The sequence below is a fragment of the Schistocerca cancellata genome, chromosome 3, assembly GCF_023864275.1.
Source record: "Schistocerca cancellata isolate TAMUIC-IGC-003103 chromosome 3, iqSchCanc2.1, whole genome shotgun sequence".
NCBI lineage: Eukaryota > Metazoa > Arthropoda > Insecta > Orthoptera > Acrididae > Schistocerca > Schistocerca cancellata.
The window spans coordinates 43077255-43094157 of record NC_064628.1 but is presented as its reverse complement, the minus strand read 5'-3'; the positions used below and the strand labels follow the sequence as shown (position 1 = coordinate 43094157).

At 39.4% G+C, this 16903-nt stretch overlaps 1 protein-coding gene across 3 annotated transcripts in view; it reads right to left on the bottom strand.

Moving 5' to 3' along the window:
- LOC126176887 (dynein heavy chain, cytoplasmic) overlaps positions 1-16903 on the bottom strand; it is a 228059-nt gene that overhangs the window by 117575 nt on the left and 93581 nt on the right. For all 3 annotated transcript variants that reach the window (XM_049924087.1, XM_049924088.1, XM_049924089.1), the window contains 9 exons: positions 15576-15743; positions 15238-15403; positions 11141-11326; positions 9846-10046; positions 9409-9691; positions 8688-8948; positions 7145-7379; positions 2496-2682; positions 908-1031 (listed from right to left, as the gene is read on the bottom strand). In XM_049924087.1, the coding sequence (XP_049780044.1) occupies positions 908-1031; positions 2496-2682; positions 7145-7379; positions 8688-8948; positions 9409-9691; positions 9846-10046; positions 11141-11326; positions 15238-15403; positions 15576-15743 (1811 nt within the window). The remainder of the gene's footprint in view (positions 1-907; positions 1032-2495; positions 2683-7144; positions 7380-8687; positions 8949-9408; positions 9692-9845; positions 10047-11140; positions 11327-15237; positions 15404-15575; positions 15744-16903) is intronic.

Below are 16903 nucleotides of genomic sequence, written 5' to 3'. Positions count from 1 at the left end.
AATGGAGATCTTAATGAAATAAAGGAACATGCATGGCAGGTTACCTGTAAATAATTTTATCATTTACATCTTGTCCTCTACTTTTGACAGTCTGTGCATCTTAGTTTTTTTGAACCCTATCCTCTAACTTTCTTCCAGAGGAATAATTATTTTAAAAAACATAATGCTTCAGGATAAAATATTTTTACTTCCAGACTGCCTGATCACAAACAACTCATCTAAATAGAACCTGGTCCAGTTCTTATAACCTGATGCCACTTTGGCACAGTTAGTGTGTCAATTTCCATGATTATTTTATGAAACAGCTTCCTATTTGCTCAAACCTTTCTACTACAGAAAAATCATAAGCAGAAATCTAATCCAGGAACTTTGCATCAGTCACCAGTAACATTAAAGACTAGATAACCAAAGTAGCCTACATGAAAAACGGTCGTTCTACAAATATTGAATTTAGTGTGAATTCATAGACGTTCAGGCTCACTTTTGTAGTTATTAGAGAGTCCATTTCCATTAAGCAGGCAGTCAAGAATTTCGTTCTTATTCAAATTTATGGAGAGGTGGATAACATGATTTCTGCTTTTTATAAGATACAGGCATACCTAGCTAGTGTTATCATTCACACTGCTCCATAATTGTTACATACAACACACAAAACTAAACTAAGCAAGGCTATAAACAGGTAAATCTGAAAATAATAGAACTAGTTTTGATACACTTCTAACACAGCCTCTATCTTCTTTGACTGCCAGTAACTCACCCTGGTCACATATGCAACAGGTTTTATTTCTAATTTTAATTTTCTTATAAGATACTGCTCAATATCCTTTAGATTACCATATCAGAGGTCAAGTGTTCTTAATAAAGTTCAGAAAATACATTTTCAACAAATACATCCTAACATACTTACCAGCCATCTCAGCCCGTGTGTAGTTTACATTAGGGAAGACATCAGACAACAGCGAGAAAAGCAAAGGAATGTCCTCAGCAACAAGTTTTGGAACCATTGTTTCACATACTGATTGTATAAGAATCTGAAAGAGAGAGAGAATATTTTTTAAATTTATTACGCCTGCACGCCATATGAAATTACAGTTAAGCCACGAAATTAATTATGATGTATCACAACAAAAATCTGTATTTTGTTAATTAACTTTCCCTTTGTTATTAAAACTGGACATTACTGAAAGTGGTGAAGAAATTTTAATGCTTCACAGGAAAAAGCCAGATTATTTTGATTTACTGGGGGTGGACAACAATGTGGAAACACCAAAACACGTCACCATGCCTAATAAGGTGCAGGAAAACCACTGGCATTGAAAACAGCTTCCAGCTGACTCTTATTAAGGATAAATACAAGTACTGTATGGGTTTCAAGGGAATTCTTCCTGCAAAACACTGGAAAGTTCAGGTAACTACAATAGAGGTGGTCAGCAATCTCCCAATCTTCTCTCCAAAGTAGACCACAGAGCCTCAATAATATCGAGATCTGGTGACTGTGGTGGCTGGGGAAGATGCGAAAATTCATCGCCATGCTCACAAAGCCAGTCCTGGATAATGCGAGCTGTGCAACCAGGGGCCCTGTTGCCTTGCAACACGTCAGCATTAGGAAACAAACACTGTACCATGGGATGGACCTCATCAGCCAAATGGTCACATAACCCTTATCAGTAATACGAACTTGCAGAGTAGCCACAGAGCCTATGGAATACCGTGAGATGGCTGCCCAAATCATCACCAAACCCACATCATGTTTTGTAACTGGGACAAACTCTGCCAGAAGTTGGAAACAGATGGAACCTTCCGTTGCTCAATAATCCAGGTGATACCACATATTCCTGCATCATTAATGGTTTTGGAATTCTCACCCTTCAATTCCCTGCTTAAGCAGTTCCCTTTGAGCTGTTTTGGTGCTGACAAGTTTCGCAAGTGTAACATTCAGTTCTGCAGTGACTTTTGCAGCTGTCATCTTATTTTTCGTCACAATTACTTTCAATGACCATCTGTCACAATCACTCGACACATTTCTTCGTACGAGTTGATGCTTAGCAGCTAACGTCTTTCTGCTTTCCTTGTATGCGGTACAAATTTTTGATACAGTGCCTCTTGAAACACCAAACACTTCCACTACCTTTGTTACTGAAGCATCCATTGAACGAGCAACAACACTTTACCCACGTTCAAATGCACTGGCACAGAACACTGTTCTGACCGTGACTGGCACAGAACACTGTTCTGACCGTGACTGGCACAGAACACTGTTCTGACCGTGACTGGCACAGAACACTGTTCTGACCGTGACTGGCACAGAACACTGTTCTGACCGTGACTGGCACAGAACACTGTTCTGACCGTGACTGGCACTTGCAATGCTTCAAGGACAATGTAGCGGTGCATTCAGTGATCAAATATAATAGTGCAACATGCAGGCTAGGCTAGTTTCCATATTTTTGTCCACACCTTGCACGACTAAAATTCACACTAAAAATGGCACTTACCTCTTGTTCTGGAAGATTTTCTGCTATGGAAGCTTCATCAATGTTAGATTCACCTCTCAGTTTTTTACTTTCTTTAATTTTCATTATGCGATCTCGCTTCACATTACCGGCACTTACAAGCACCGACTTCAAAGCTCGAAGACCAAAATCATAATGGGATTGATTTGATAGTTGCTCACCACATAATCTGAAGAAGGTAAAACAAATGTTATCTCATAAAAACTGAGTTACCTGCAGTCCATCTTTGCTTCGTGTTCAAAAGCATAAGAATCTGGAAAAGTCTGCTAACTGAAATCAAAATTTAGGTCCAAAAGAAATGCAATATACTTCTCCATCTACGAGACATTCTGAACATGGGTAAATAAACTGCTGCAGGCAAATCAGAACAAAACAACAAATTTAATGACTCCTTACTCTCCTTCTCTCCCTGCCTTTTGTGTTTACTTCAGTTCTGTTCAAGTCTCACTAGACAGCAGTGTTTCTATTAATCCACCTTCTGCTTAATAATTTGAAACTTTATTATACAGAGTGATTATAATTAAAGTTAAACTTTTAAAATGCTGCAGAAATAACATCAGTGGTCAGAATGACATCAAATTGCAACGGAATATTATCAAAGAAGGGGGAGAATGTATGGCAGAAGAAAAAAAATAGTGTGAAAATTGATCAATAGGTGATGCTGTATGTGTCAATACATAAATGAAAACAGCTGTCATGTGCACGACCCATTAAACTTGGTATAAAGACATCAGGTACACGGCTTTTCCTCTTTTTACATCTGGGACATTCGCCATGACTGTCTCAATGCAGGATCGTTCTTTGCTTGTAAAGCTGTATTACAAGAAGGACGATTGTGCACCCATCGCTCTGCAGAAGTTCCAGACATTGAAGGGTTTGAAAAAAGGCGCTGGTCTGATGACTACCGTGGGTCTGGAGAAAAGGATTCGGAAATTTGGAAAGACACGTTCGTTTGGTGTGCAACCTGGCACAGGGAGGAAATTAATTGATTCGATGTCAGAGGAAGCAGAGGCCACAGCAATGCAGGAGGAGATGAGCGATTGTGTGCAAATGTGTACTGCATGGAGAATTTCCCAAACATTGGACATACCCAGGAGCACAGTGTGTAAAATCCTACAAAACATCCTTTTTTGCTGAAACTTCCTGGCAGATTAAAATTGTCTGCCGGACCGAGACTCGAACTCGGGACCTTTGCCTTTTCGCGGGCAAGTGCTCTACTACCTGAGTTACCCAAGCATGACTCACGCTCTGTTCTCACAGGTTTACTTCTGCTAGTACCTCGTCTCCTACCTTCCAAACTTTACAGAAGCTCTCCTGCTCCCCTCAGGAGAGCTTCTGTAAAGTTTGGAAGGTAGGAGACGAGGTACTAGCAGAAGTAAACCTGTGAGGACAGAGCGTGAGTCATGCTTGGGTAACTCAGGTAGTAGAGCACTTGCCCGCGAAAAGGCAAAGGTCCCGAGTTCGAGTCTCGGTCCGGCAGACAATTTTAATCTGCCAGGAAGTTTCATATCAGCACACACACACTGTTGCAGAGTGAAAATCTCATTCTGGACCTTCTTTGCTATCCATTCAAAATTACTCATATGCACAAATTGCTTCCTGTTGAACTGCCAGCAAGAGAGACCTTTGTGAAAATTATTTTATGAGCTCTTCTCAGATGTTTCACGTGAATGTTCAGCTAACATTTACATCCAGTTCTGTCCTGTGCCAGTTCTGTTTATTATCTTTATTTTCAATATCTACTGTGAGTTTAGCTTGGTTCACATACATTTCTTAATCTGTGTAAGACAGTTTTGACTACAGTGAAGTTCTTTAAATTATGTTCAGAGGGCAATGATTTGTACCAACACCATTTCCATTTCAGGGTTGAAGGAACAGATCCGTATAGTTTTAGAATTTCTTGCTCACATGGAAGTGGACAATGATTGACCATGGAAGATTTTGTGAACACACGAAGCCCACTTTCATCTGACAGGATATGCCAATACACAGAATTGTCGAATACGGGCAGAGGAAAATCCACACAAGAATCAACCAGTACCACCTCATCCTGAAAAGGTCACTGGGTGGTGTGGCTTTATGGCATCATTAATCATAGGGCCATGTTTTTTCAAAGATACTGGTGCTTCTGGTCCTGTTACCTGTACTGTCACTAGTAAGCACTAGGAGAGTCTTTTGCACAATCCCATCCTTCCAGCTCTCCAACAGCATAGATGTGTGGATGGGATCACTTTTATGCAAAATGGCACACCTCCACACATTGCAAATCCAGTTAAGAAGCTGCAGAAGTGCCATTTTGGAAATGCCAGAATTATCAGCTGCAATTTCCCTACAGCCTGACTGTCCCGATCACCTGATCTTAATCCATGTGACTTCTGGCTGTAGGGCTATCTGAAAGATGATGTGTTCAGTGTTCCGACTGCAAACTTCGCTGCATTGAAGGCATGCATTGTGCAACACATTCTGAATGTGACCCCGGAAACACTTCAATCAGTTGTCAAACATGCTATATCTCGATTTCAACTTGTTGCTGAAATTGGTGGACAGCGTATTAAACATGTTTTGCACCCCTCGCACGAAAACTAATAATCTGATTTGATTTTGATTGATTCTTTTTATGCAGTTTTTGGCCTCAGGACAATTAAATCCAAAATTTTCCCATCTGATGTGACCTTATCATGGTGGATGGGCTTATGTAACTAACAGTATCACACCTGTACACCCATGCACACTGAGTAGTACAGTTTAACGTCAAACATACACCTTAGGCATTATTGTATGATTCATTTGTCACTTATAGTTGACCACTATTGAATTATGATGCTTACTGTACCATCTATTGCTACATTTTGTAACTTTGTTTTTCTTCTGCCATGTATTTCCCCCTTCACCACTAATAATCCACTGCAATTTGATGTCATTCTGACCAGTGGAGTTATTTCTACAGTGGTTTGAAAGTATAACTTTAATTATAATCACCCTGTATATCTTACAGACCTCTCCTCCCCAGCATACACTCATTCTGAGTTATTTGCTTTATCTGTCACTTTGCGGGCTCATTATTTCAAAACCTACTGCCTTCTACATTCTAAATATTACAAATCCCATGTTCTGAACTCCAGAGAATTTACACATGGTAGATACAAAACAGTAAGTAAGGCTGTATGATTGACACATTTTCAGTTCATTAATCACTCACATAAGGACAAAGAAAATATCTGATCTAAACCGTTACAATTACCAAAGTCAATAAAAATGTACAAAAATAACATGTTTCAAGTAAATTCATTGTATGTTATGTTTATCACTACACAGAAAGTACACTGTCCAGTCAAATTAATGTGACTGTCAAAAGCCTGAATAACCACCTTTTGCAGCATAAACCCCTACGAGACATGCAGGGAGAGTCAATGAGGGTCTACAAGGTACTGACAGGGATGCAGAGACATACTAACTCTGGTGCCGAGACCAGCTGCACAAGGTTGCTCGGCTGATGACTATCCCTGGTGGAAACAGCCCAATCGACGCAGTGCCACAGATTTTTCAACTGGGTTTAAATCTGGCAAGTTCAGTGGCCAGGAGGGTGAAATACACTCCTCCTGGCGCTCTTCAAACCACGCATTTACAATGCAAGCTGTATGACACGTTGTGTTGGCCAGCTGGTAGAAGCCATCAAGCCAAGGAAAAACAAACTGTATGTAGGGGTGGACATGGCCTCCAATGTCAGATGCCTATTTGTGTTGAACCACTGTGCCTTCCAGAATGACTAGATCACCCAGGTAATGACACAAAAACATTTACCAAACCATAATGCACCCTCCTCTGGCCTGGACCCTTACAATGATTGTTGCAGGATGTTTGCTTTCAGTCTGACGGAACATAAAACACAATTCATCTGAAAAGGACACTTCTTTCCACTCAGATGACCTCCAGTTGCATTATCGGCATGCAAATTCCAGCCTTTGTCGCAGATGAACAGCAGTCAGCACTGGTGCATGAACCAGGGGCCTGCTGTGGAGGCCCATACACAGCAACGGAACGGCATTGGGGAAATCCCGTTGGTAGCTTCTTGTTCCACCTGGGCAGTCAGATGCTCACCAGCTGCACAGCTATTCACCCAGACACATCTCCGCAGCAGTAGTTCACCCACCATCTATGGCTCACGCTGCATCATAGTTGCTTCAACACCAGTTTGGAATAGCATCATTTTGCAACTCATGTTATAATTCAACCACGGAAGCACACAAACAGTTGGTAATTCCAAACTTAGCCATTTTGGAAATACTTCCACCCTTCACCTAAAAGCCAATAATCATACCAGTCTGGATGTCAGTCTGTTTCTGCATTATGACAATGACTGCACTGTTTTCTGCTTACCCCTATTATATACCATCCACTGCTAGTGCTGCTGTCTTCGAGTGGTTACTGACTGCAAGGTGATGTCAAACTTAGGTGATGTATATGACTAATTCCTCACAATTTCACATTTTTAGCACTAATACTATTGTTAACTGCAATCAATCTTTCACCCTCACACACACACACACACACACACACACACACACACACACACACACACACACACTCACACACACACACTCACACACTCTTTCTCCAATCGGAAATCTTACTTGAAGAATGGTACAATCTTGCAAGCCAACTTTTCTGCTGTTCGGAATCCTTGAGAGAAGAGCATAACTTCTGCAATTAACTGTCTGTCTGGCTTTGTCATTGCCAGTGAACGGAACAATTTCTTCAGATTATCGGGGAGATTTGAACGACCAGCATAGCCTGGATTCATTGTAATAAATATGGCCATATCTGTAGACACACGTACTTGTTTGCCAACAAGTTCAACTGTTATACCTGCAAAAAAAAAAAAGAAAAGAAACAAAAGTGTGAAATTGTGCACTCTAATGACTGCTTCACCATATCATAGAAAGTAAATCATTTTATCTTAGAGGAACAAGAAAGGCTGAATTTGGAATAGGGACACAGACTAGTAGTGGAACAATTGGTGAGAGATGGTTGGGCAGAGCAGATGGACTGTTAAGGGGAAGGAGCATAGAGGGTGAAGATTGGGGATGGGAGGGGAAGGGAATAGACAGTGAGGAGTACGAATGGGAAAGGAAGAGGTGGGGGATTATGTGGGGGAGAGGAGGAGGCATGGAGTGAGAAGATGGTGGAGAGGAACAGAGGGAGAAGAGGAGCATATGGGGAAGGGGAGGGAGATTAGTAGAGTTATGTGTGGAGGAGAGGGCAGGTTGCGTGTGTGTGTGTGTGTGTGTGTGTGTGTGTGTGTGTGTGTGTGTGTGTGTGTGTGTGTGTAGGGCAGGGAAGGAGGAAAAATGGTGTGGGTGTGGAGGAGAGGAGTGGGGAAGAGAGGTGATCAAAGATTATGAGTAACAGTGTGGAGCAGTTGAGAAGTGTGGGTAGAGAAGGGTGTGTACAGAGAGGAATGGTAGAAGGCTGTGAAAGAAGAGGGTGTGTAACAGAGGGGACTCAGAGGGCAATAAAGAAGGACAGAAGAGAAATGGGTAAATAATATCATACAAGCTTCTGAAGAATGTAAATAAAAGTAGAAAATAAAGTTATCAGGAAAAGAATACAATTAAAGCAAAAAATCATACAAACAAGATCTAAAAATATATCTGATGTTAGTAACGGCAGTAGCTTATCATGCAATACAACCACTTAACTCCCATTCTTTAAAGGATCAAACTGCCATTCATGAAACAGTTTCAAAAGTCTCAATACTTTTCAAATAAGTTAAAGTGTTAAATATTTGATGTGAAGCATGTAAGTAACAAAAGTTCAGAACAGGTAAAAAATTATGCTTAAAGTTTGTTGGAAGTCGCTCTCATTTTCAAACACTGGACATATGAAGTCCAGATATTTGCACACTGTTGGTTAAACTGGCTCAGAACGAACACACAATTTCCAATTTTAATACTTGTCTTAGTGTGTGAAATGTTGAACATAAAATTATACTGCTTAATAAGCAGATTATGACAGAATTTTAAATTTTTAAATATTATCAATAACTAGGCGAAATATTGAAAATCAAATTTATGCTGCCCACTCTCAGACAATCTCTTCGTAAAAGACAGTGCGTTCATGCCTCAAAATCTGCAGTTTTCCACTTATCAGTACTCAGGCGAGATGACTACTTACTTCCTTCTTTCTTTCCATCCTGTGCAGATTTCAGTGCTTCTTGTATAGTTTGGACTTGCTGAGACACAGCAGACAACATACGTTCCTCCAGTCGATTGAATTCGTCAAAGCAGCCCCAGGCACCAACCTGACAAAGTCCTACAAAAATTCGACCCATAGCTTGGAAATCAAATGTCTCATCACAGTTGAACACTAGAACAAAACGACCAAGCTGGTGTCCAAGCGCTTTCACAGATTCCGTTTTGCCAGTTCCAGCAGGACCTGCAAGAAACAAACTGATTGAAAACAGACAGACAATTTCAACTGTACAGTAAACAAAGTAAATGAGAACTGACAGTTTAGCACGAATGGCTACCAATTTTTCTTCATTACACCCCCCCCCCCCCCCCACACACACACACACATAAACTTACATTTGTAGTTATTTACATTATTTTTACACAAGACTCAAACTTATACCATCATTGTACTTTGAATTTACAGCCACGAATTCTAACAGCAACCATATATATTTGTATCACAATGACGATTAATCAAAGTACTTTGATGTAAATGTCGAGAGAGATACACACACAGAGAGAGAGAGAGAGAGAGAGAGAGAGAGAGAGAGAGAGAGAGATATTTCAGCTTCTCTCTGTTCTTGAACATCGAAATAATAAGGGCCAATACACACTCCACACTTAAAAGAAAAAAATAAGAATGTGGTATAATGCGTGCTTACCAAACGGAGAACCTCCAAGTCTAGCTTCCAAGGCTTGTGTCATTGTAAGGTAGCAACGATCAGTAAGTGGTGTCTGCACCAGCCGGTCTTGAACACCAAGATATTCAAACCCATAAAAGAACTTTGCGTTGGCCATGTGAATTGTAAGCTGCTGTAAAACATCTGTTTGTCGAGGATCAAAATAGAAGCGCATCTGGCACAACCACTCGAATGCCTTTGGACCAGATACTCCCGTAGCAATTAGCCTTCTTGTGACTGTACGTTTGTGTACAAACTCATTTATCTGAGAAGTATTAAACAATCAGCATCAGTGAAATTATCAACAGATGGTAGCTTGAAAAGATCTCAGGAAATTCATACACTAATTCTGCACAGCTTTCATAAACTAGATTTGCACTTGTGCTGTTTCTACTTTTAACTAGTGAGTTTCTCCTTACCAAATGTTCCAGTTTCTTTCTCCGCAGAGGTGGCTGCTCCTGCAAGACTGAGTCTGCAAGCACGTTAAGTGTCGTCTCAACTTGGCCAAGAACACGCTCCAGAGGTGCCATCCCCTGTTCAGGACTAGCACCTACTTGATGCAGTGCAGCCTCAACATCCTCGCTCCAGAGAATTTGTGCAGCCAAGATCACTATTTGAGCCTGAAAACAATATAAATGACAGCTCCCTTCCTCTCTTTAATTATTGTAAAAATCTTAAGTAAAATCAATTATTACAATAAACATTATGGAATGGTTAACAACGTAAGGAAGTACCTTGATAACAAACGTCCTGCACTATTGTAACAAGTGTCTCTTATCACAAATTAAAAATGGCGTTACTATTATTTTATAATTGAAAAATAAAAGGAAAGATGAAATTGGAGGTCAACATCATAATTTATGAACTGATGTTCTGAATATTTCGAATAAAGATGTCACAAATTGTGTGCTAGGCTTACTGTCAATCCAACTGTATGTTTCATTAATTGGTAAGTATTCGCACCAAGTTTCTCCATTGTGATGCCAGTCAATTACTCCAATTCAGTTCTTTGTTACGCATCATTTGTCTTCCCTATGTTTTACGGACAGAGCCAATTTCATTTACTACATTCCAAACATTCACTGAAAGCCATAGCAAGGAGAGACTCTTGCATTTGTTTTATTAATTTAAAAAGTGTATTGTTTGTTTGTTTGATAATTTAACAGGTATTTTTCAGTCACTGCCTTACAGAAATGTAATTTTCTTATGGCCATGTTTGAAGGAGGAACCTTATAACAAAATCTGTGAATACGAGTTTCAATGACTCCTAGCACTGTCATCAAGGGTGAGAAACTCCATTTCCCTTGACAATTATGGACGTCCTCAAAATATCTGATCATCATTTGAATTTAGTTGGATTAATCTTTTATCAATGCCTTACATTTCTCTTGCATTGCTAATAGGTAGTGTACTGATTAATTTATTATTATAAAAAATAAAATTTTACTCATAGGAAATGATATTACATCTATCTGACAAAATATTCTTCACAAATGAAGGGCATGCTACATAATCTGAACGTAATTCACAATTATTTCAAAGGTTTACATATGTGCATACTCAATCAATTGTACAGTAAGAAAGGGGAAAGAGGAAAAGGAAGCATTTTACTTAACACTCATGTGCTTGCAAAATAACTACTTAGTACTAATTATAAAAAATTATGTTCAAATAACAGCTTCTGTGAAATATGTAACAGAAGGTAAGGAATTACCTGATATTTGTCACACCAGTTCATGTAAGCTGATGGATCAATACCACCTTCTTTGAACTGCTTAATATCTTGCACAGCCTGGGCCAAAGATGATGCCAATGTCAATCTCATTTGGCTCTCCACTAATGTAAGCCACTCATTTATCTTTGGATGGTCCACTGTTGAAACTGGCTCCATGAACTTGACCTAAACAAGAAGAAAATTTTGTGCCGTGAATCTGGACCAGTTTTGTTAGTTTGTAAACAGTATTTTCATCAATGTGAAGGAAGATTCTATTTTCTCTTTGATGTGTGTATGTTGCTCTTTTTTAGTACAGCACCATAACAATCTAATAAGTTAACCACCATGAGCTTTGTAAACAGAATTGGCAACAACTGCAGTGTTAGTAACTTTATCATCCACAAATCTTTTTGTTTGTTTTTTGCCTAAGAATTTATCATTTGTCAAATAAGATAAAGGAAAAGCCACAGGGTGGCTATCCTAAGAGCCGTCAGGCACATTTTCTCTCATGTTTTGGCAGATATTTGCAATGTCAGTTTTGCAATGTGTAAATTGAGTTGTTGGAAACAAATATTGCACTTGATATCTTTTAAGCAATACTTAGTGTTAATAGAAAGAGTTTGTTTCCCCTTTACAGACAACATGATTATTAAAGTGGGATTTTACATGCCTATTCAACCAAGCAGTTGAGTGCAATATTAATTTTATTGACGTGTATTAACAGATACAGTAAAACATGAAGAATAACTTTCTGCAGTGTCTAAGCAGCTCTGCTGCATCGCATAACCAGTCAGCAAGGAAGGTTGCAAGCTGTCTGGCTTGCCTCCTTCCATTTATATACCAAATTCATCTGGCCATTATCACAACAGCCGATAGGCACGATTCTTCAGCTTCATCAAGTTAAAAGTCATAAGGTTACTTAATGCTGGGGAAAGTATTTTATAAATCTAAAGTGGCTGTCGGTCGAGGCTTGCAGTTCTATTCTAGAAATGTGTGACAACTGCTTAGTTTGCACAGAACTCTGAAAATGACTGGAGAGATGTCACAGCATTCAGAGGCTTTGTTCTAACTTATGCATATCAAGGAGTCACCTGAAAGGCTCACCACACTCCCCTGTTAATCAAGCTAAGAAGGGGTTCGCAGTATTCAGAAGAGGAGGAGATTAGCGTTTAATGTCCTGTCGACAACAAGGTCGTTAAGAGACGGATCACAAGCTCGGATTAGGGAGGGATTGGGAAGGAAATCAGCCATGCCCTTTCAAAAGAACCATTCCAGCAATTGCCTGAAACGAAGGGAAATGATGGAAAACCAAATTCAGGAAGGCCAGAGACAGGTTTGAACCATCGTCGTCCTAAATGTGCACAGTATAGCTCTGTAGAAGGCTGAGAGTGGTGGTGAGAGATTGGAATGTCTTGGAATGTCTGGGAATATGGGGTGGGAAGAGGAGCCTCACGGAGTTCTTGTCATGTAGGTTAGGATTCCAGAAACTAAAAAGTGTACAAAAATCACTGCCTCACCCATCATCTACTGACATCAGAAGGTGGTAAACTGGTGAGAAAGATGTGCTCTGATTGGGCCACATATGGAGACCTGTGATAGGAATTTATTAAACATGGCAATTTTCAAGCTACTGGAGGAAAACAGGAACATTTTTCCTGACTGGCAGCTGCAGCCGGAATGGCGGAAACAACAGAATTGGGGGCAGCGACACATGAAGATAGACACACTTAGAGTGGATGTGAAAGGTGAAAGGTCACTGGTTTAAGATGTCGAGGGCTGACTTCAAACATCAGATGGGACTTCACAGCGTCTGAGCCCTGAATAGCAAGATTCTGTTTCTTCTTATGTGACCATGCACAGATGGCTTACTGACACAGCAGACTGGTGAGAATATGTAGGGGCACCAGTGATAGGTGGGTACTAATGTTTTCGAAAGGGATGTACCATTGCCATAGTGCTCTTAATCCTGTTTCTAGAGATAGTATCAGTTTCATTTATTATTCATTCAAAAACTGGTGTAATTAAAATATTTGGTGGGTTCATTCATATTGGGTGCAGCTAGGATATGGTAGTGCTCTCCTCAGTTGCTTCATACCTTTATTACAATAAATTTTTCTAATAGTAATGTGACTGTGTCTTATGCTATGTCATTGCTTTTAATATAATAAAATATCTATTTAATGTTATTTTTATTTTAAGCACCTTGTAGTTTCCTTCATTTCACCACCACCACCACCACCACCACCACCACCACCACCACCACCTAATACGTATCTACACCACACTACTCTACTGAATGGACACACAAAATTTTGTTAGCGGAATCATTTTTTTTCTAGAGGGGAAACAAGGAGATGCTCTCTGTTGACGCTGGGCATTGCATGAAAGACATGACAAGCAGCTTTTACTTGGGTTGACTCCAGCTACATACTGCAAAAACAAAACTGAGTATCTGCCGAAACATCAGAGAAAACTCATTTGTTGATTCTTAGGAGGGACGCCCAATATACAGGGTGTCCCAAAATAATGTACACACTCTTTGAAACAGAATCTCTCTTTAAAGGAGACAGAAATACAATTTTTATGGGTAATAATTTAGAAGGTGGTGAAAAACATAACAATGCTTTCTTTTGTTTCAGGATTGTCAGCAAACATGGCGTTACCATTTGAACAACGAAAATGGGTGCTTAAGTGTTACAGGAAAACAGAGAATGTGAGTGTGGTACGCCAAAGTTGTAAAGTTGAATTTGGAACACCACCACTGACAAGAGTAACAATTACAAGAATCAGAGATAAGTTTGAAGTCTAAGGAATAGTGTACAACATGAAGAAGGGACATAGCCGACAATAGAGAAGTTCAACAGACAATGAGAGTGTTGATGCAGTATCCAGGCACACACGCATGATCCCCGAAAAAATCTGTGAGGCAATATTTTTGAGAGACTGGGATCTGCAGCAGCAGTGTTAATAAAATAAATTTTTAGCCCTACATTCCAAGACTTTTCCATCCTCTTAACGAGGATAATCCTGATAGGTGAAGCAAATTTTGTGAGTTCATTAACAGATATGAAGAAGAGCAACATTTCCGAGATCAAATTCTTTGGTCAGATCAAGTGACATTTAAACTTGATGGAACAATTAACCACCATAACTGCGTGTACTGGGCCAGGGAGAATCTATATTAACTAAGCAAAGGCATGTTAATCTACCAGGAGTAACAGTGTAGTGTGGTCTGTCTTCTAGAGGGTTAATCGGGCTATATACTACTTTGACAACACTGTCATGGGCGAATTGTACTTGGGAATGTTGGAAATGATAACTTCGGGGCTTAGCACTGTGTTTGGAAATGAAGATTATTACTTTCAACAGGATGGGGCACTACATCACTTTCACCTGAACATGCGGGCATTTCTCAATCGTACTATTTTGAAGTAATAGGTTTAACATCAGAAGAGTCACCAATGTTAGCACTGAATAGGCGATCATGGAGGAATTTTATAAGGGGGCTATGCTCCAGACTGAACACTGAAGGCATAATCAGTCTTAAATGATGATGATGATGATGATGACACTTCATACCACATGAACAGGATGAAGAGGTAGTGTGGAGTATCCCGTTCAATCTTCAGATTTAACTCTTCTAGACTTCTTTCTGTGGGGTACTCTCAAGAACACAGTTTACACTGCAAGAACACACACACACACACACACACACACACACACAGGATGATCTTAGAGACCAAATTGAGCATGCCTGTGATGCTATTCCATTGGAAACAATAGAGTTGGCATGTCGTTAAGTCGTCGTCGATGGTGTACTGCGATGGATAGACACCAGTTTGAACATTTAACACCTCACATCTGGCCATGAGGCACCAAACACCATTAAAACTGTATTTCTAACACCTTTCATTAAAGAGATGTTCAGTTTCACAGAATGTATCCATTATTCTGGAACACCCTGTATTTGCTACAGATCTCCTAAACATTAGAAGCAAAAATCAGAAACTTCCTGTTATGTAATTCACATGAATGGCTTTAAATTATTAAGGAAATGATATTAGAACCATAAAAGAAAGGTATGAAAAAATGAGTACCTCTTCTCCCTCTCGTGATGCAATTCCGGTGATGACAGTGTTGTCTTCATTCAAAAGTATGGCAGCTACACCAGCAAACATTTTTTTGAAATGTTTCTGCAAACGAGCTACATTTTTGCTGTTTCCTATGATCTCTAGAAGATCTTCATCACCCACAAAATAGAACCTAAACATTAATAAAATACAATGAAATGAAATGAAATTATTGTAAATCTTAAGTCTTGTTCTCTAAAACGATAGTTTATAAATCTAAAAATTTTCATACTAAATAAAATGTTTCTGCAAGATAGACAAAATTTTGGTTAAATTTTTATACCAGTACTATAAATGCAACTCACCTTGGGAAAGAAGTTCTTTCCCTTTCAAGGTACTCTCCCAGGGCTTTCTGTATTTTTCCCAGAAGATCTGCCAATCGTTCAAGGGATCTCTGCACACCAGGTATGTTGAGGACATCCATAACCATGGGAGACTTTGTCACTTTCTTCATCAAGCCCAAGAACTCTGAACTGGAAGCAGAAAAATCAATAGTCAAAATACCAGAACACTCAAGCAGAAGGAGAAGGTACCATTTCTTTTTTCCTGTAAGAAAAATTGTTACTTTAAAGTGATTATCCCTTTATACAGCAAGATGATGAACATTTGGAAATGATGCGACATTCCTATATTTTGAAAAATCAATCCTAACAACCATAAACAACAAGTCTATCAGGATGCAAACGTGGTTCTAAGTAACAATCTGTCAGTAGTAAAGGAACTTTGTCCCATGATCTTCAGTTCTCAATACATTCAATATAAAGGAAACACTTATTATAAAGAGCATAATTTTAAGATTCCTATCAGTGTTTTCTTAATCCCATACAAATAGATTTCACTGGCTTGGTGTAATAGCAAGTAGTACATTCTGTACTTTTTGTGATTAAATAAAAGTTTGTGCAACCATTACAATAATGGGCTGCAAAAATGTCATACAATAAGATCTGTTGTACGATATATGAGGTACAGTTGAGGTTTGAACTACCACTTCGGAAAAACACTTCTGTACTTTGTTCAAGGCTATGCTGTAGTGTCGATACTTTATTGTATCTCATGTAAAAATAACATTCATTAATGGAAAATTTTGGAACAACAGTTTGAATTAGATAATTACTACTCATCACTTCTCCTCCTCCTCCTCCTCTTTCTCCTATCCCCCCCCCCCATTATGGTTTAATAACCTCTCACGAGTTTTAGCCTCTTCAACAGGTTTCCTCTTTCCTGCTCTTTCCAGCACAGTTCTCCACCATTCTCTAACTACAAAAGATTTTAATATCTTATTTCACATCACCTACCCACTGCTTTCATGGGCTTCCTCTTTGTCTTCTTCCAGTTGGCCTCCACTCAAAAACTTTTCAGTTGTTAGCCTCCTAAGGATATGTCCAAGCCAGGCTATTCTCCCACTTTTTACTGTTCTTACAATGCCAGCTTCTTGTATGAGGCGATCCAGCTCAGTGTTCATTCTGGATATCCAGATCCTGAATTTCCCCATAGACCTTGCACAGAATCCTGCGTTCAAATATCCTGAGCTGCTGCTGATCAGCACTCATTAGTGCCCATATTTCACATTCAAAGGTTACAAATGGTCTGACCATGGAAGTTACAGTTGTTTGTTTAATAACCTAGAGGCCAA